Here is a 22,118-nt window from a genome sequence, read left to right on the forward strand (position 1 = left end):
GATCAGGCCGTCACCTCATTTGGAACCTGGGGCGTGCTTGCGGTACCTAGCTGAGGGAAGGAGAGAAGGAGAGAGAGAGCGGGAGTGAGAGGGAGAGAGAGGGAAATTCAGAGAGAGAGAGAGAAATCCTCCACTGTGCTTCACACTCCATTCATTTGGGTTTGCTGTCCTCCCCTTTGATGTCTGTGTCCTGTCGCCTCCCTCCCAGGGCTGGCCGAGCCCTGATTCTCTCCCCTTATTAGCCACCCGGTGTGTGAGAGCAACTAATCACTCCTCTCACTCAGGTTAGCTATACAGAAAAGCCCTTAGGACCTGGAAAAAGGCTAGGGATTCAAAATGGCTGACGTACCTGAAGACAAGCAGGCCTTGGATGATGACATATCTAGTGGTTTATTTGAAACAGCTTCCCCAAAGGTTTCTTAGACATTTTTATTAGACCTCTTCATTAAATGTATTTCTCCTCTCTGGTGAATTTTGACTGCATTCATAATTTTAGACATATAAAATATACATTCAAGACAGCTGAAAAATATAATTTCTTATCTGATTGCTGAATAATAAAGATTTAAATTTCCTTCAGACACCTAAAATAAACCCACGTATCTCTCTACAGGGAATCAAAACGGAGAGTGTTACAATACCAAAAGGCCTAGTGGTCAGAACAGAGCCAGCTAATTTAGAGTTGGCCCATTTCTCCCCTCCTCAACCCTGTGACATACCAGCCCAATAGCACGCTAGCAACCTCCCATCATGGAAATAAGATTACTTCAGAACCCAGAGAGCTCGGGGGACCATCATCCTCTTGTCTTGTCTGGCCATTTGTTTGTGTTGGGGTCAGTGAAAGTGCAGGTTGAGTTAACCTTTTTCATCACACTCACTCTCTTTTCCCTTATTTCTTTCTTTCTTTCCCTCCTTCCTTCTTTCCTCTTTGTTTTGAAGCAAGGATGGGTTCAATTCTGCCTCAGTAGCGCCAAAAGCAATCCATGTTCCCACCAACACAGAGACTGCACCTGTATCTATCTTGCCTCGCAGGTTTTATCAATTGAGACAGAGTTTTTGGCTTTCGTGCAGAATTAGGCTTTAGTGACTTGCACTTTTAGGACTTGTCCTTGTAGAACAAGTGTACTCTCTTGTCCTCTCTTTGTTTTGCTCCCCAGTACCTCTTAATGATATCTGACTCATTAGACCCGTATAATAGGCACAGTATTATCAGTACTAGCTGCAGTTTCTACCCAGTGTTCTATGTTTGTTGTCTCACCCTTCCTAAAGAGCTAGTTTCCATGCAGTCAATGACTCTGATCAAGGCTAACCAAAAAAGTTGTTAAATGCTTGATGAATTACTTTTTATGTTTGAACATAGTTACAAAACAGAGAGACTTAATCCATGAATTCTTCCAAGTGATAGAATCGAGTTATTTTCTATTCAGTGTGCATACCTTTGTCTGGGTAAGAGATCGAATATGTGATCATTTATTTTTCTTCTCCCGCTTGTAATTTGCAGGACACTCGGTGATAGTAATTCAACAATGATTGATTTTTTGCCCCCTCACTTGTAAAGGCATTGTCATTTCTCAAATAATTACAGGTTAGGGTGCACCCTTATCGACTACCTCCTTCGTACTCCGAATGTGTAACGGTGAAAGCCTGTGTGTGTGTGTTTGTGTGTTAAAAGGCTGTAGCTAGCTGCTCCTGCCTCTTGCTGCCCGTTCAATAAACAGTTACCAGATCTATGTCCATGGCTGATGGTGAATAGGGAGTAGAAGTGTCAGTCAATGCACCTTACAGAGAACCTTAGGGTGTGAAAATTAGATGTTTGAACACCAACCTGTGTTTGCAGTAGATGGCCAATAGGCAGACGGACAGCCAAGTCTGAGGTTTTTAAAATGGTTTTACATATTGGTTGGAGGTCTGTGATTTTAGGCTTTGAGACAGAGCCATTGTCTATATGGGAATGAAGCTGGTGTGTTTGTGTACAATACTTACCGTATAGTTCAACTGTGTACAGTGCACATTTACCATGATGATGATACTCCTCTATACATATAAAAAACTAGACATCACAACCCATTATTTTCCTTTGATATCCTGTAAAGCCTATATATTTTATGTTTCAACACCCCCTCTGCCTTCAAGTAATTTTTCTAGGAGGTTAGAGAGAATAAAAATGATCAAGGTAAATGTTGACAGTCAAGAGGCAGTCTAAACCTCTCAGACCCCTGTCCCTGCCGTCAGGGCTACTGCTGTCAAACAGAACGAGAGTTTTTGATCCAATGATCCAGTCTGAAATCCCATGAACCTTCAGTGTGCTGTGTCTAGCTCTCTGCCGGCTGTTTTAGGGTGACATCCAAACAGGCATGATGGACGCTGGAGCAGGGGCCAAGCACAGAGGGAGAGACAGGGGGGAAAAGGGAGGGGGATGGAGGGATAGAGAGAGAAAGAGAAGGAGGGAGATATACAGTGAGGGAAAAAAGTATTTGATCCCCTGCTGATTTTGTACGTTTGCCCACTAACAAAGAAATGATCAGTCTATCATTTTAATGGTAGGTTTACTTGAACAGTGAGAGACAGAATAACAACAACACAATCCAGAGAAACGCATGTCAAAAATGTTATAAATTGATTTGCATTTTAATGAGGGAAATAAGTATTTGACCCCCTCTCAATCAGAAAGATTTCTGGCTCCCAGGTGTATTTTTATACAGGTAACGAGCTGAGATTAGGAGCACACTCTTAAAGGGAGTGCTCCTAATCTCAGCTTGTTACCTGTATAAAAGACACCTGTCCACAGAAGCAATCAATCAGATTCCAAACTCTCCACCATGGCCAAGACCAAAGAGCTCTCCAAGGATGTCAGGGACAAGATTGTAGATCTACACAAGCCTGGAATGGCCTACAAGACCATTGCCAAGCAGCTTGGTGAGAAGGTGACAACAGTTGGTGCGATTATTTGCAAATGGAACAAACACAAAATAACTGTCAATCTCCATCGGCCTGGGGCTCCATGCAAGATCTCACCTAGTGGAGTTACAATGATCATGAGAACGGTGAGGAATCAGCCCAGAACTACACGGGAGGATCTTGTCAATGATCTCAAGGCAGCTGGGACCATAGTCACCAAGAAAACAATTGGTAACACACTACGCCGTGAAGGACTGAAATCCTGCAGCGCCCGCAAGGTCCCCCTGCTCAAGAAAGCACATATACAGGGCTGTCTGAAGTTTGCCAATTAACATCTGAATGATTCAGAGGAGAACTGTGTGAAAGTGTTGTGGTCAGATGAGACCAAAATCGAGCTCTTTGGCATCAACTCAACTCGCCATGTTTGGAGGAGGAGGAATGCTGCCTATGACCCCAAGAACACCATCCCCACCGTCAAACATGGAGGTGGAAACATTATGCTTTGGGGGTGTTTTTCTGCTAAGAGGACAGGACAACTTCACTGCATCAAAGGGACGATGGACGGGGCCATGTACCATCAAATCTTGGGTGAGAACCTCCTTCCCTCAGCCAGGGCATTGAAAATGGGTCGTGGATGGGTATTCCAGCATGACAATGACCCAAAACACACGGCCAAGGCAACAAAGGAGTGGCTCAAGAAGAAGCACATTAAGGTCCTGGAGTGGCCTAGCCAGTCTCCAGACCTTAATCCCATAGAAAATCTGTGGAGGGAGCTGAAGTTTCGAGTTGCCAAACGTCAGCCTCGAAACCTTAATGACTTGGAGAAGATCTGCAAAGAGGAGTGGAACAAAATCCCTCCTGAGATGTGTGCAAACCTGGTGGCCAACTACAAGAAATGTCTGACCTCTGTGATTGCCAACAAGGGTTTTGCCACCAAGTACTAAATCACCAAATACTTATTTCCCTCATTAAAATGCAAATCAATTTATAACATTTTTGACATGCGTTTTTCTGGATTTTTTTGTTGTTATTCTGTCTCTTACTGTTCAAATAAACCTGCCATTAAAATTTGTCAGTGGGCAAATGTACAATATCAGCAGGGGATCAAATACGTTTTTCCCTCACTGTATATATATTTTTAAATACCTTTATTGGCCCAATAGTTACATCATTAAAAGGCACAATCTTTACTTCATCGTAACGAACTATACATAAAAACCCCTGACACCCCACACCTCTGCAAACTCCCCCAGGCGGTTCAGAAGTTTATAGTAGGTATGCTGCAGTGTCAGCCAAGCCCGCACCAACCCCAGCAGCATAGCTCTGGGGTCCATATACCCCGTCCCCAGCCAGGCATGATTGGCACTGGAGCAGGGTCAAGCACAGAGAAAGAGAGAGAGAGACAGTGAAAGGAAGGGAGGGGGATGGAGGGATAGAGCGAGAGGAGAGTGAGAGCGAGAGAGAGAGAGAGAGAGAGAGAGGGGGGGGTTATTAGCACACAGAACCCTCTGGATGATAATGCACGAAAAGAGTACAAAAAGAACCTCCTTATGGAAAATCAAGAAACACTTTTTGCTGACTATGATAAAAATGGGAACATATGCAACTTAATCTTCCACACAGACCATCCCCTGGAATGGCATAGCGCTACATTAACACACTACCCCTCTGTTAAGAAGGGGGATGTTAGCGATGGGTGGAAACTCAGGATACTAAACAACGAGGACTCTGAGTCAGCCAATATCAATCTCTACAAGTCTGGAACAGTATTGGTACAGGGCAACCCCAAACAGTTTCAGCTGGACTTTCACCTAATCAAAGAAATAGCTCAGAGAAGCTCTCCCTTGAGAAAGATACCCCCACCCCACAGACGAGCAACCCCAAGCGGAAAGTCAACCTCCCAGCACAGAGTACTACTCCCTCATTGAAATGAAGGATAAATTCACCCAGCTGGAGGTAAGGCAGGTGGAGCTGGAACAATAGGTGAACACACTCCAGTCAGCACAGACCCAGACAACAGTCCAGCACAACAACACCCCCTTAACTAGACCCAGAGAGCTGGAGGTGGAGAGAGAGACATATCTGCACTCTGGACTGTGGTGAGACAACATCAACAGGAGAAAGAGCAGGAGAAGAACAGAGCACTAGAGGAGAGGATCAGAGTGCTGGAGGAGAAGGTGAGAACGATGACGGGTGACAGAGAACAACCCATTAGAGAGCTGGCCACCCCCGCAGAGAAGCCAGCAGATCAGCCCACCTCAGATCCTGACCAAAGTCTCGACACCACAGCAGAACAGTCCACCCTAGACCCTAACCATAGCCTTGACATTACAGCCGGACAAACAAATGAAGAACCCCAAACCAAGGGGATCCCACCCCCTCTGAGAACCCCCCCTGTCTGCCACCCTGATAGCCCTCCTGATGACCCCCCCACACCCACTGGACATACACAAGCCACAGATTGTACTCCTTATTGACTCAAACTGGAAATACATAATCGTTTTCCCAAACACACAGTGTCTAAACTCTGGTGTCCAAACACCCAGAGCGCCCTAGACCTTCTGTCTGAGGACCAACTAGGATCACCCAGCCACATAATAATACACACAGGCACAAGTGACCTGAGAACACAGCAGGAAAGGGTGGCCACAGCACTCACGGGAGTGATTGAAATAGATTATTCTACTTTCCCCAACACACAAGTGGTTATCTCCACCCTGCTACCACAAAAATACTTCCACCCTACTACCGTACAGTGGGTAAACACAAATATTTCCTGTGACTGTGCCTCAAAACCAAATGTCTACCTGGCCCACCACTCCACCCTGGACTTGAACAGCCTTTACGACCAGGTCCACCTATACAAGGCAGCAGTGCCCACCTTCGCCCGGACCCTAAAGGACATCGCCCTCAACCGCAGCCCCAAAACCTCACACAGGATCAACAGACACCCCGCCCAGACTAGCGAGACACTCTCCCAGACCTGCGGGACCCCCCCACCCCCAGACCTACACATAGAGGAACCACGCCAAGATGACCTACATCCAGACCACAGCACCACCAGCCACATCCACACCCCTACCACAACCAATCAACACCCCCACAAGTCAACCATGCCCACACCCCATTTAGGCCCCCTCAGATCAGGTCATGTGCCTTTGGCCTAAAGAGCAGGAACATGGACTTCACCAAAGAAATCAGAAATACAGACATTGTCATCCTACAAGAAACATGTTATAGAGGAGATGGACCCACTGGTTGCCCTCTAGGTTACAGAGAGCTGGTAGACCCATCCACCAACTACCAGGTGTGAAACAGGGAAGGGCCTCAGGGGGTATGCTAATTTGGTATAGAGCATACCTAACTCACTCTATTTAATTAATCAAAACAGGAACATTTTACATTTGGCTAGAAATTCAAAAGGAAATGATCTCAACAGAGCATTCCCTCCCCCATATGCCCCCCTAGGTACAACTACGACAACATAACCAACAAAAATGGATTACAACTCCTGCAGCTCTGTCGCACGCTGGTATGTACATAGTCAATGATAGGCTTCAAGGAGACTCCTATGGTAGGTACACCTATAGCTCATCTCTTGGCAGTAGTACTGTAGGCTACTTTATCACTGAGCGTTCACAGTCAGCCCACTGACACCCCTATCAGTTCACAGAAAAATCTATCTACTTGAACAGAGCAATACTCAATCATGAGGCATCAAAGCCAAAGGAACGGAATAATATTAAGATATGCTAAAGATGAAGGAAAGTAGTGTCGAAACCTACCGAAAAGCAATTAGGCAACAACAAATTGAATCCCTTTTAGACAACTGTCACAATCGTCGGGAAGAGAGGAGGACCAAGGCACAGCGTGGAAGGTGAACATACTTATTTATTAAATGATTACACGAACAAAACAACAAATCGATACGTGACGTCCAACGGTGCAAACCACAAACCTACACAGGAACAAGATCCCACAAACACTGTGGGAAAACAGCCTGTCTAAATATGGTTCCCAATCAGAGACAACCAGCAACAGCTGACACTCGTTGCCTCTGATTGAGAACCACTCTGGCCAACATAGATATACATGAACTAGAATAAACAAAGAACACTCACACCCTGGCTCAACATACAAGCGTCCCCAGAGCCAGGGCGTGACAACAACTTCCTGGACAAAACATTTCACTGTAATAGCGAAGGTGTAAACTTGGCAGTAGAAAACCTAAACAGTATATTTGACCTCTCAGCTTCCCTATCAAATCTAAACAATTCTAACAGAAAACCAAAGAAAATTAACAACAATGACAAATGGTTTGATGAAGAATGCAAAAACCTAAGAAAGAAATTGAGAAACCTATCCAACCAAAAACATAAAGACCCAGAAAACCTGAGCCTACGCCTTCACTATGGTGAATCACTAAAACAATACAGAAATACACTACGGAAAAAGAAGAAACAGCACATCAGAAATCAGCTCTATGTAATTATCCAAAACTGAGATGTATGGGTAAACCACTTCTCCAATCTTTTTCGCCCTATAACAAAGAACAAACAGCAAAAACATATACATGATCAAATACAAATCTTAGAATCAACTACTAAAGACTACCAGAACCCACTGGATTATCCAATTACATTGAATGAACTACAGGACAAAACACAAACCCTCCAACCCAAAAAGGCCTGTGGTGTTGATGGTATCCTCAATGAAATTATCAAATATACAGACCACAAATTCCAATTGGCTATACTAAAACTCTTTAACATCATCCTTAGCTCTCTCATCTTCCCCAATATTTGGAACCAAGGACTGATCACCCCAATCCACAAAAGTGGAGACAAATTTGACCCCAATAACTACCGTGGGAAATGCATCAACAGCAACCTTGGGGAAAGACTCGTACATTTCCTCAGTGAAAACAATGTACTGAGCAAATGTCAAATTGTCTTTTTACCAAATTACCGTACGACAGACCACGTATTCACCCTGCACACCCTAATTGACAAACAAACAAAACAAAACAAAGGCAAAGTCTTCTGATGCTTTGTTGATTTCAAAAATGCTTTTGACTCAATTTGGCATGAGCTTCTGCTATACAAATTTATGGAAAGTGGTGTTGGGGGAAAACATACGACATTATAAAATCCATGTACACAAACAACAAGTGTGCGGTTAAAATTGGCAAAAAACACACACATTTCTTTCCACAGGGCCGTGGGGTGAGACAGAGATGCAGCTTAATCCCCACCCTCTTCAACATAAATATCAAGGAATTGGCGAGGGCACTAGAATAGTCTGCTGCACCCGACCTCACCCTACTAGAATCTGAAGTCAAATGTCTACTGTTTGCTGATTATTTGGTGCTTCTGTCCCCAACCAAGGAGGACCTACAGCAACACCTAGATCTTCTGCACAGATTCTGTCAGACCTGGGCCCTGACAGTAAATCTCAGTAAGACAAAAATAATGGTTTTACAAAAAAGTCCAGTTGCCAGGACCACAAATACAAATTCCATCTAGACACCGTTGCCCAAGAGCATACATAAAACTATACATACCTCAGCCTAAACATCAGTGCCACAGGTAACTTCCACAAAGCTGTGAACGATCTGAGATGACAAGGGCCTTCTATGCCATCAAAAGGAACATAAAATTCAACATACCAATTAAGATCTGGTTAAAAATACTTGAATCATTTATATAACCCATTGCCCTTTATGGTTGTGAGGTCTGGGGTCCGCTCACCAACCAAGAATTCACAAAATGGGACAAACGCCAAATTGAGACTCTGCATGCAGAATTCTGCAAAAACATCCTCTGTGTACAACGTAAAACACCAAATAATGCAGAGCAGAATTAGGCCGATACCCAAAATCAAGAAAAGAGCCGTTAAATTCTACAACCACCTAAAAGGAAGCGATTCCCAAACCTTCCATAACAAAGCCATCACCTACAGAGAGATGAACCTGGAGAAGAGTCCCCTAAGCAAGCTGGTCCTGGGGCTCTATTCACAAACACAAGCAGACCCCACAGAGCCCCAGGACAGCAACACAATTAGATCCAACCAAATCATGAGAAAAAAAAAAGATAATTACTTGACACATTGGAAAGAATTTACAAAAAAACTGAGCAAACTAGAATGTTATTTGGCCCTAAACAGAGAGTACACTGTGGCAGAATACCTGACCACTGTGACTGACCCAAAATTAAGGAAATCTTTGACTATGTACAGACTCAGTGAGCATAGCCTTGCTATTGAGAAAGGCCACCGTAGGCAGACCTGGTTCTCAAGAGAGGACAGGCTACAGTGGGGAGAACAAGTATTTGATACGCTGCCGATTTTGCAGGTTTTCCTACTTACAAAGCATGTAGAGGTCTGTAATTTTTATCATAGGTACACTTCAACTGTGAGAGACGGAATCTAAAACAAAAATCCAGAAAATCACATTGTATGATTTTTAAGTAATTAATTTGCATTTTATTGCATGACATACAGTGGGGGAAAAAAAGTATTTAGTCAGCCACCAATTGTGCAAGTTCTCCCACTTAAAAAGATGAGAGAGGCCTGTAATTTTCATCATAGGTACACGTCAACTATGACAGACAAAATGAGGAAAAAAAATCCAGAAAATCACATTGTAGGATTTTAATGAATTTATTTGCAAATTATGGTGGAAAATAAGTATTTGGTCAATAACAAAAAGTTTCTCAATACTTTGTTATATACCCTTTTGTTGGCAATGACACAGGTCAAACATTTTCTGTAAGTCTTCACAAGGTTTTCACACACTGTTGCTGGTATTTTGGCCCATTCCTCCATGCAGATCTCCTCTAGAGCAGTGATGTTTTGGGGCTGTCGCTGGGCAACTCCCTCCAAAGATTTTCTATGGGGTTGAGATCTGGAGACTGGCTAGGCCACTCCAGGACCTTGAAATGCTTCTTACGAAGCCACTCCTTCGTTGCCCGGGCGGTGTGTTTGGGATCATTGTCATGCTGAAAGACCCAGCCACGTTTCATCTTCAATGCCCTTGCTGATGGAAGGAGGTTTTCACTCAAAATCTCACGATACATGGCCCCATTCATTCTTTCCTTTACACGGATCAGTCGTCCTGGTCCCTTTGCAGAAAAACAGCCCCAAAGCATGATGTTTCCACCCCCATGCTTCACAGTAGGTATGGTGTTCTTTGGATGCAACTCAGCATTCTTTGTCCTCCAAACACGACGAGTTGAGTTTTTACCAAAAAGTTCTATTTTGGTTTCATCTGACCATATGACATTCTCCCAATCCTCTTCTGGATCATCCAAATGCACTCTAGCAAACTTCAGACGGGCCTGAACATGTACTGGCTTAAGCAGGGGGACACGTCTGCCACTGCAGGATTTGAGTCCCTGGCGGCGTAGTGTGTTACTGATGGTAGGCTTTGTTACTTTGGTCCCAGCTCTCTGCAGGTCATTCACTAGGTCCCCCCGTGTGGTTCTGGTATTTTTGCTCACCGTTCTTGTGATCATTTTGACCCCACGGGGTGAGATCTTGCGTGGAGCCCCAGATCGAGGGAGATTATCAGTGGTCTTGTATGTCTTCCATTTCCTAATAATTGCTCCCACAGTTGATTTCTTCAAACCAAGCTGCTTACCTATTGCAGATTCAGTCTTCCCAGCCTGGTGCAGGTCTACAATTTTGTTTCTGGTGTCCTTTGACAGCTCTTTGGTCTTGGCCATAGTGGAGTTTGGAGTGTGACTGTTTGAGGTTGTGGACAGGTGTCTTTTATACTGATAACAAGTTCAAACAGGTGCCATTAATACAGGTAACGGTGGAGGACAGAGGAGCCTCTTAAAGAAGAAGTTACAGGTCTGTGAGAGCCAGAAATCTTGCTTGTTTGTAGGTGACCAAATACTTATTTTCCACCATAATTTGCAAATAAATTCATAAAAAAATCCTACAATGTGATTTTCAGGATTTTTTTCCTCAATTTGTCTGTCATAGTTGACGTGTACCTATGATGAAAATTACAGGCCTCTCTCATCTTTTTAAGTGGGAGAACTTGCACAATTGGTGGCTGACTAAATACTTTTTTTCCCCACTGTAAGTATTTGATCACCTACCAACCAGTAAGAATTCCGGCTCTCACAGACCTGTTTCTTCTTTTTTAAGAAGCCCTCCAGTTCTCCACTCATTACCAGTATTAACTGCACCTGTTTGAACTTGTTATCTGTATAAAAGACACCTGTCCACACACTCAATCAAACAGACTCCAACCTCTCCACAATGGCCAAGACCAGAGAGCTGTGTAAGGACATCAGGGATAAAATTGTAGACCTGCACAAGGCTGGGATGGGCTACAGGACCATAGGCAAGCAGCTTGGTGAGAAGGCAACAACTGTTGGCGCAATTATTAGAAAATGGAAGAAGTTCAAGATGACGGTCAATCACCCTTGGTCTGAGGCTCCATGCAAGATCTCACCTCGTGGGGCATCAATGATCATGAGGAAGGTGAGGGATCAGCCCAGAAATACACGGCAGGACCTGGTCAATGACCTGAAGAGAGCTGGGACCACAGTCTCAAAGAAAACCATTAGTAACACACAACGCCATCATGGATTAAAATCCTGCAGCGCACGCAATGTCCCCCTGCTCAAGCCAGCGCATGTCCAGGCCCGTCTGAAGTTTGCCAATGGCCATCTGGATGATACAGAGGAGGAATGGGAGAAGGTCATGTGGTCTGATGAGACAAAAATAGAGGTTTTTGGTCTAAACTCCACTCGCCGTGTTTGGAGGAAGAAGAAGGATGAGTACAACCCCAAGAACACCATCCCAACCATGAAGCATGGAGTTTGAAACATCATTCTTTGGGGATGCTTTTCTGCAAAGGGGACAGGACGACTGCACCGTATTGAGGGGAGGATGGATGAGGCCATGTATCGCGAGATCTTGGCCAACAACCTCCTTCCCTCAGTAAGAGCATTGAAGATGGGTCGTGGCTGGATCTTCCAGCATGACAACGACCCGAAACACACAGCCAGGGTAACTAAGGAGTGGCTCCGTAAGAAGCATCTCAAGGTCCTGGAGTGGCCTAGCCAGTCTCCAGACCTGAACCCAATAGAAAATCTTTGGAGGGAGCTGAAAGTCCGTATTGCCCAGCGACAGCCCCGAAACCTGAAGGATCTGGAGAAGGTCTGTATGGAGGAGTGGGCCAAAATCCCTGCTGCAGTGTGTGCAAACCTGGTCAAGACCTACAGGAAACGTATGATCTCTGTAATTGCAAACAACTATTTGTACATAATATGACATTTGAAATGACTTTATTATTTTGGAACTTTTATGAGTGTAATGTTTACTGTTAATTTTTATTGTTTATTTCACTTTTGTTTATTATCTACTTTATTTGCTTTGGCAATGTAAACATATGTTTCCCATGCCAATAAAGCCCTTGAATTGAATTGAAATTGAATTGAGAGAGAGAGAGTGAGTGAGAGAGATAGAGAGAGAGAGAGAGAGAGAGAGAGAGAGAGAGAGAGAGAGAGAGAGAGAGAGAGAGAGAGAGAGAGAGAGAGAGAGAGAGAGAGAGAGAGAGAGAGAGAGAGAGAGAGAGACAGAGGTGGAGAGGAAGGGAGAGATGGAGATAGAGCTGCATGTTATGTTCTCTCCAGACCCAGTCATCCATACTGCAACGTGCCCCCACTCAGCAAAACATCTAGCTCTGTTTCTCTCTCTTTCTCAAACTCAATCTCTCTCTATCTTTCTGTCATCTCTCTTTCTCTATCTCCTCTCTCTCTTTCTCGGTCACTGTCATTTATACCTTCTCTGTATCCTTCTCTCTTTCTTCCTCTCTCTCTCTCCCTCTGTCTCTCTCTCTGCCTCTCCCTCCCTCCCTCTTTCTTTCTTTCTTTCTTTCTTTCTTTCTTTCTTTCTTTCTTTCTTTCTTTCTTTCTTTCTTTCTTTCTTTCTTTCTTTCTTTCTTTCTTTCTTTCTTTCTTTCTCTCTCTCCATCTCTGAACAACAAGCCCAAGGCTTGTTTTGGTAACTCACTGTCTCTCTCTCTCTCTCTCTCACTCAATTCAATTCAATAAAATTTAAGGGCTTTATTGGCATGGGAAACGTGTGTTAACATTGCCAAAGCAAGTGAAGTAGATAGTAAACAAAAGTGAAATAAACAATAAATATTAACAGTAAACATTACACTCAGAAGTTTCAAAATAATAAAGACATTTCAAATGTATTTTCTTATCTCTCTCTCTCTCTCTCTCTCTCTCTCTCTCTCTCTCAAAATATCTCTCAATCTCTCTCTCTCTCTCAAAATATCTCTCTCTCTCTCTCTCTCTCTCTCTCTCTCACTCTCTCTCTCTCTCTCTCTCTCTCTCTCTCTCTCTCTCTCTCTCTCTCTGTCTACTTCTCTCTCTCTCCATTTGTCTATGATTCATTTTATGTCTGTGTTGCTATTCACCCCTGTAGCTCCTCATCTAAAATGTATGTCTATTCTATCCTGTATAATACTGAGACAATATGAACACTGGGGTTGTTTTCAATAGGCTGGTCCAATGCATTATGTAAGTATTTGAATCAGTTTATGCTTTGATTTTGTACAACATGAGCTTTCTGCATGGGTTTGGGTCTTTGAATCAGGGAGTTACTGGACTGAGCCGGGCGGAAATCATGCGTGTAGATTGATCATGGCCTAGGTTTAGATGAGCAGCGCTTTGGTTGAATGACAGTTGGCCTCTCTGACCTTCTTGTGCTTGAGGGAGATATGGAGGGATAGATGGAGGGAGAGTTTGTAGTGTGTGTTTGGAGAGGGGCGGGAGGGAAGGAGGGTTGCCATAGCAAAGAGCCAGCAAACACACACACACACACACACATATACAGTACATTCACACACACACGTCTTTACAAACACAAAAACACCAATAACCCGTCATAATGACTAGCCCTGACCTCCAGGCCACTGAGTGTCTTTCAGCAGACACCTTTTCATTTCACTAGGTCCTCTAGTCTCTCTCTCTCTCTCTCTCTCTCTCTCTCTCTCTCTCTCTCTCTCTCTCTCTCTCTCTCTCTCAGTAAGAGACCGGCAGCCAAACGATGCCTTAGTGAGAGAGTTAAACACTCATGAACATGATTACCTTTCTATCTCAGACACAATCTCTCTCTCTCCTATATGCCTACAAGCTTCTTCTCTCTCTTTCCACAGGCAGTAACAGAGAGAGAGAGAGAGATAAGCAGCCTGCCTTGCTCTCTGCCGCCTCAGCCTCTGGTCTAACTCATCTTTTGAACGCTGTAGAAACCTCAGGGCAATGGGAGAAATGATGAATGTTCTGCTGTATCTTTGTCTGTCTGAGAGGAGAGGAGGATACTGAGGAAATAGAAGAACAGCCTGAGAAGAAGGGGAGAGAGAGAGAGGGAGAGGGAGAGGGAGGGGAAAGAATGAGAAAGAAGGAAAGAGGGAGAGCTCCGGAAATAGATGCCCGTGACTAATACAATAGAGGACAGTGAGGGTAAGGTTGACAGACAGGAGGGAGCAGGGCGTAGATTGGAAGGGAGGTGGGTGGGTGGGTGCGGCCGTAGGATGGATATAACCAAAGGGTTTAAATAAAGGGTGAGTATAATAAGTTTTGGACAGGATGGATAGCGAGGAAGGGTATCCAATCTACTCCTACTGAGATGGAGTGTTGCTTAGGAGGTTGTTGTTGATACGCCTTCGGCGTTGAGCGACAGACTCCTGCCGGGTTTCCCTGGTGAGCCTAGAGCCGACCGACAGTCACCATGCCGACCGACTGTCACCGTGCCAATGTGTGATCTGACTGAAACACTGCCATCAGGAGGGAGAAATGCAGATATTGTTTTGGCTGCATGTGAAGAATTGGAAACACAGTTACACACACTCACAAACACACACACACACACACACACACACACACACACACACACACACACACACACACATACACAAACACACTTTCAAATTAACAGGGGGGTACCAGATGTGGTTTTGATGTCTCACTTCCATGGTTGTTAAGGGAAGGGTACAGGGTCAGACATTCATTAATTTGCAGCTTTTTCAACTGCAGTGTAGCAAACTGATCCAAGAGAAATGCTTTCAATCGATTCCAAACTTTCAGACTCACTGACATGCCCATAGGTGTCCAGTCAAAATAAAAGTTAAACTTGGGTTGAAAACATTGCACAGTTATATATGATAATCTATTGAAACAAGGTCACTGCTAGAGTCACCTTTAATGGTTTGAAAGCTACTCTACACCTCGCTAGCAAAGCCAGTCCTACAAAGTTGTATTAGTTCAATTGAACTCAAAGCAGACAAACTCATTGGTGCCACAGTCAAAAGGAATGGTGATCTTGGGTTGAAAACATTGTTATTTATTATTCTCTATGCATACAAGGTCACTGCTAGAATCACCTTTAATGATTGACTGTTACTCTATACCGAAGAAAAGCTATAAAGTTAGAAAAACAAAGTTGTCTCATTCTCTATTGAAAAGTCACCATTAGAATCACATTGAACAATTTTATAGCTACACCCACACTAAGAACTACCCCAGTCATAAAAGTTGTTTCTACTTTCATATTAGTTGCAGCCAGATTCTCAACATAAATAAACACGCCCACACAGAGAACAATATAGAAAAGGAAGGAGAGAGAGGGAGGAAGAGAGAGAAGAAGAGAGAGAGCGGGAGAGAGTGAGACGGGGGATAGAGGGTGAGTGAGGGGAGAGAGGGAGGGAGAGACAGAGAGACAGAGAGAGAGCGAGAGAGAAGTGGTATAGTCGTTATTGTGGGTGCTTCCTTCAGTTTGCACCTGGGGGCATTCTCTTACTCATCAAACAGTCGCCCAGGGGGTCCCTCTGTCTGTCCAGGGGTTCTTCATGGGTGCCTGTCTCTGGCTGCCTCTGTCCAGGGTAGGCTGCTGCCTTTCAGCCTCAGTCTCCACACCCTGTCTGGATCAAAGGCACTAAGAACCCTGCTAGGTGCTTATTAACTCCCGTTAAGGCTCGCTACACAGCATCCCTGCCGTCTTTACTTACCTTCCCCTCCTCCTCTCCTTTAGCCCTCCTCCCCTCCTCCTCTCCTCCCCCCTACCAACACCCATGCTCCCTCTCAGCACTCGCTAACCTGAATGCTTTGAAGCCACGTCGTTTCTTTCTTTCTCTTTGGTCTGAAAATAAGAAATAAAAGTAGAAGAAAGAGAGGAAGAGAGAGAGACTCCAAACAGCCGTCAGCCAAGTGTGTGTGTTCTGTGTTCTCCCCTCCTCCCCACTAACGTCACATAGTTTGGGGGGATATGTGATGGAGCGGAGTAAAAAGAGGTCCCCCTGCAGAACTGAAACGTGTTGTGACGTTATCATATCCGAGATTTGTCCTCGGAGAACGTTTGACTCAGCGAGCGTGCCGCGACACATTATTAAAAGAGATGTTTGATGTTTATTCACTATGTTCATGCTTTTGAAGTCTTGCACTTCCAATTTCCGTCTCCAAAACACTGCAGTCAATATATTCTTTATTCCTATGTACATTGTCAAAGTGTCTTTGTTTCTCCAAAACATCCTCATCGAGGGAGTGACATCATTTCACATTCTCCATTATTCAGTACGCACTTCACAGACGTCGGTAGTACCTCTGGCTGTTTGAAAACATTGCCATCATATTTGAACTTCCCAAAGTGATAGTAAACATGGCTACCTCTTTGTGGGTGAAGGGATAGAGCATCATAATGTTTTCCAAATTACACGAAGGAGTGGTATTGGCCATTGTATAATCTATATGTTAGCATATCATATTATACTTTATACACAGACTAATAGACACATACATTAAATATATAGCTCATAGATATTTACATTGAACAAAGTACAAAGAGGGACAGAGATAGAGCGTGAGGGAGAAAGAAACCAAGAGGGAGAGGGAGAGAGAGAGTGATTGTGATTGTACTTAATATAGAAAGCTCTACTGCATATATTCATCATAAAATAGTTATTCCTTCTGCTAGAACATGTTCTCTTCAGTCTCAGAGGTGAACTGGCTGCAGCTAGGGAAGCTCTCTAACAGCGAAACCTCACACTGCGCCCGTAATAACAGACACACACACTCTCACGCACTACGCTGGTAATGACACACACACGTGCCACACAGTCACACACACACACACACACACACACACTATGCGGGTAATATCAAACACACACACACACACACACACCACCTGGTAATAACCTCATCTGTATGTGGTGTTCTCCTTAAATCTTGGTCATCAGACGGCTTCTCTCCCAACAGGCCTTTGCAGCTCTGCAAATTACCTATTTTATTTCACTCCTTCGCTACCTATTTCCCCTCATCCCCTCCATATTGTTGCTAAACTGACTTGTTCCTTGGCCCTTGAAATGTAAGAGGAGGGTTATGTCTCAAATTACACAATTTCCCTTTATATATTCTGCATAGGGTCTGGTCAAAAGTAATGCACTATAAGAGAATATGGTGCCATTTGGAATGTAGAACAGGTGTTGTCCAGTGGGTAAAATGAACGTTAATCACCTATGATTTATCTCTCCCAGAGTAGGGCCGTTGAGACATGCAAACCTATTTAACAATTTGATCTTTTTTTAACCCTAACCCTATTAAGGTGTAATGAATGCAGGTTTTATGGAGATTTAAATGTGTTGTATTGTTTAACACAAATTAATGTACACATCTTTCCACGTTCTTTGTGTGTTCTGGTCTCATGGACATGGTTTTACTGAATTGTTGTATGTTTATTTGTTAGACAAACCGTGCTCAAGTAGACCGTTTGAAAAAAAAAATGTCTTACCAAGTTTTCTAAATTAAACCTACAACTAAACATTTATATTGAAACTAACTTTTCTTTATAAACAAGGCTAACTAACTTTTCTAAATCGGTGTCTAAATGTGAATGATGACTGTTTTACAGTTGCCTTTGCAGACTGTTTTAAGCTGATCTCTAAACTTTCAAACTTTAAAGGACCAAGCGATGTTGAGCGCTATCAAATGGCTAATAAGAAAATCCCATTCAATTATAAGAGGCCGGTAGAAGATTGGCTACAGGAGAAAGGTAAACCTTTTACCAGATCTTCTAGATTGTTCTAGAATGTTTTTCTTTCTTGTCATGTCATTGGCTTGTTTCCCCTCAATCCTTCTAGAATGAAAATGGCTTTTTAAACCCTTTAAACCATAATTAAACTAAACTTACTGTCAATTTGATTTTGTTAGTTTTTCCGTATATTTTCTTAGCGACATTCCCTTCTGTCATCCTTGTTTAAAATCAGTTTGAATCATTGATGCTGAACAGTTAAAGGGACTGGTGTAATCCATAAACAATACATGAACAAATCTGAGGAATAATTCTCAATCGTACAGCCAATAGGTGTTAGACAACATGTACTTTGCTTCAACAACAAAACATCTTTAGACTATGAAATTAGCATCTTGCTCAAAGCTCATGCCATATTTGAGGACAAATGAAACAGAGGGCTTGTATTTTTCTAAATTCTAACTCACAGGCTCCTATTTTGTACTGTTATTTATTTGGTGCCTATTGTTATAGCTCTACACAGCACCAAGATGAGCCTATCACTGTGCATACTGCCCTGAAATAGACTGCAATGAAATAGTCATTCTGGAATGAAATGGTCTGCTTTCATTCCAAACAGTATTTTACTGTTCATTATCTAGCCGCTACCACGCTACCGTTTATTACAATGGAGGGGTTTAGTGGAGAATTGTGCTCCCGATACTTTCTACTATACTAAGTTTCCTGCTTGACGTAATATCATTATAAACTACATTTAAAGGTCATTGCCTAAACCTGTTAAGATGATTATAAAGTCCCTTTAACAACATCTAAAAACCCAACGTTTCTGAACCCATTAGTGTTACTACATGCATGAATCAACATTATTTTTCTTTTTATGTTACGATGATATGATATTCCTTTCCCATGTCATTTCATGCCCAATGTATTGTAACTGTAATTTTGAATGTGACAAATGCAATGACCCTGCAGTGATATGTACTGTCTGTGTGTGTGTGTGTGTGTGTGTGTGTGTGTGTGTGTGTGTGTGTGTGTGTGTGTTATAGAAATGTGGTTTCCAATTATGAGTCCCCTGCATTCGGCGAGTGTTATTTGTATATTTCATTTCAGAAATAATGCATGTGCAATGTGATCTGACTGCGATGTTTAACTCCCATTTAATTAAGTTTACCGTGGATGTCATGACATGTACGAGAGTCTATTAGTTACATTTGATCATATTATATTACAATACAAAGGTAAGTTCAAAATAATTAAACTACATGATTATATAGCATTGTTCAGGGCATTGCAAATGCAGTGAGCGCTGCTCTTTTTTTCATGTGACAAAGACAAAGACCTTTTCCAAACACACTTAACTAACCTTATTTTCAATGGTTTATTTACATACGAAAACAATTAAAACATTGACACATTGAATATACAACAGTCTAGATACAGTGCAACATCACACCTTAACTTACACTGACTTCCAGTGCTTGTCCCCAAATGAGCCTTAGAGTATATTATAAGTGCAGAGTACTTAAACGGTTTGAGTACAACCAATTTATGGCCATTATGAGTGCAGACTACTTAAATGGATCAAGTTCAATATATTCAAGTGCATTGTAATGGTGTCCTGCCTGCTGTCCCCCTCCCCTCTCCTCTCAGGCCGGCAGCTCACCATCTTCAACACCCAGGCTACCATCTCTATAGGCGGTAACGACCGCAAACGCCCCTACCAGGGCCAGCTGTCCGGCCTCTACTACAACGGTCTCAAGGTATATAAGAACTCTTTTGTTCCAATGTAGTGTTGCAAATTTCCGGTAACTTTCCCATAATTCCGTTAATTTTGAACCAAATTTGAACCAGGATTTCTGGAAAACCTGGGATTTTTGGGAAGGTTACTGGAATTTTGCTACCCTATTGCCATGTCAATCAAATACCGTAACAGCAATATGTAAGAGCTGAGCTTGTGTTAGTATGCCACTGACAAAAATATTGTGTAAGGATAGTGTGCAATGAAATATGTGTATATGACTGTATGAGATGTGTACAATGTGTATGACATACATGGGTATTTCTATAAACTAGGGTACCAGTGAGGATTTCCTATGCTGGACAACTTGTTACAGCTGTTGATAAGTCATTGATAATAATCTGCCAATTTGTTTCATGTCATTACATTAAGATATAAGGGGGGGACATACTGTATCTATACTCCATAAAATTCACGAGTTGATTTAAAACCTATATTTAACCCTTTCTCACGATTGGTGTCTTGACGGATTTGTCCAAAACCGTGTGACATAAAACATAACTTTTCTGTCCTTGCATTTATGTTGTCATTTTATCATATATTAACCATAAATCAGTTAAATTAGACATCGAACTTGAACCCTGTAAGAATCCTGGATCTTGCTGTCAGAATTTTTGGGGGGGATAGAGATCTCAGAAATGCAGTGTAATTACATATAACATTTTGTGTCTCCTTATGTCAAGTGGTGAAAACTGTTTTCATGACAGTTTTCAATCGATACTGTTATTCAATAATTATGTAGCCTATAATACTTGTTGGATGCACATTTGGTGTTGAGCTGTTTAAATAGGCTACGCCGTGATAATTTCAAACATCATCATCTGATCCAGGAAGGAATTTTCTGAATGGCAGTCAAGTGAGGAACAGCTGTTGTGATAGCGCATGCGATGCTACAACTGCCCAAGTGCTGAAAAAAAAGGTGTTCGCAAGGAATGTCCAGAAATGTTTTACATCTAATTTGTTATGCTGGTGAAGACAGTTGTGCCTGGAACCAAATTTGATCTAATATCCATAGCAAATTGATGTTGACCATCTGTACAAAACACTTAATATGATAATACTTGGGAATATAAAAATACTTGCTTGATATATGTTTTCTAGTCCCTTGTGGGAATCGAACCCATGACCCAAGCATTGCAAGTGCCATGATCTACCAACTGAGCCACATCATATCATCACAAACCACTTGATGTCTCAATGTATTCAATTACTGTATTGTGCATTGTTTTTCTTCATGGTGATGGAAAGTCTACAGGTACAAACCTAGAAGACTAGCCTATGTACAATACAGTAATGTACAGTGGGGAATAAGAGTATTTAGTCAGCCACCAATTGTGCAAGTTCTCCCACTTAAAAAGATGAGATAGGCCTGTAATTTTCATCATAGGTCAACTATGACAGACAAATTGAGAAGAAAAAAAATCCAGAAAATCACATTGTAGGATATTTAATGAATTTATTTGCAAATTATGGTGGAAAATAAGTATTTGGTCACCTACAAACAAGCAAGATTTCTGGCTCTCACAGACCTGTAACTTCTTCTTTAAGAGGCTCCTCTGTCCTCCACTCGTTACCTGTATTAATGGCACCTGTTTGAACTTGTTATCAGTATAAAAGACACCTGTCCACAACCTCAAACAATCAAACTCCAAACTCCACTATGGCCAAGACAAAAGAGCTGTCAAAGGACACCAGAAACAAAATTGTAGACCTGCACCAGGCTGGGAAGACTGAATCTGCAATAGGTAAGCAGCTTGGTTTGAAGAAATCAACTGTGGGAGCAATTATTAGGAAATGGAAGACATACAAGACCACTGATAATCTCCCTTGATCTTGGGCTCCACGCAAGATCTCACCCCGTGGGGTCAAAATGATCACAAGAACGGTGAGCAAAAATCCCAGAACCACACGGGGGGACCTATTGAATGACCTGCAGAGAGCTGGGACCAAAGTAACAAAGCCTACCATCAGTAACACACTACGCCGCCAGGGACTCCAATCCTGCAGTGCCAGACGTGTCCCCCTGCTTAAGCCAGTACATGTCCAGGCCCGTCTGAAGTTTGCTAGAGTGCATTTGGATGATCCAGAAGAGGATTGGGAGAATGTCATATGGTCAGATGAAACCAAAATATAACTTTTTGGTGAAAACTCAACTCGTCGTGTTTGGAGGACAAAGAATGCTGAGTTGCATCCAAAGAACACCATACCTACTGTGAAGCATGGGGGTGGAAACATCATGCTTTGGGGCTGTTTTTCTGCAAAGTGACCAGGACGACTGATCCGTGTAAAGGAAAGAATGAATGGGGCCATGTATCGTGAGATTTTGAGTGAAAACCTCCTTCCATCAGCAAGGGCATTGAAGATGAAA

At 42.8% G+C, this 22,118-nt stretch overlaps 1 protein-coding gene across 16 annotated transcripts in view; it reads left to right on the forward strand.

The window, feature by feature from the left end:
• Positions 1 to 22,118, forward strand: part of LOC121552334 (neurexin-3b) — a 436,890-nt gene that overhangs the window by 359,582 nt on the left and 55,190 nt on the right. For 13 of the 16 annotated variants that reach the window (XM_041865181.2, XM_041865182.2, XM_045211270.1 and 10 more), the window contains 2 exons: positions 17,884 to 17,973; positions 19,603 to 19,712. In XM_041865181.2, coding sequence (XP_041721115.1) covers positions 17,884 to 17,973; positions 19,603 to 19,712 — 200 coding nt within the window. The remainder of the gene's footprint in view (positions 1 to 17,883; positions 17,974 to 19,602; positions 19,713 to 22,118) is intronic. The other 3 variants (XM_041865179.2, XM_041865175.2, XM_041865176.2) reach the window with 1 other exon arrangement.

Source organism: Coregonus clupeaformis, chromosome 36 (assembly GCF_020615455.1).
Source record: "Coregonus clupeaformis isolate EN_2021a chromosome 36, ASM2061545v1, whole genome shotgun sequence".
In the NCBI taxonomy this organism is placed as follows: domain Eukaryota; kingdom Metazoa; phylum Chordata; class Actinopteri; order Salmoniformes; family Salmonidae; genus Coregonus; species Coregonus clupeaformis.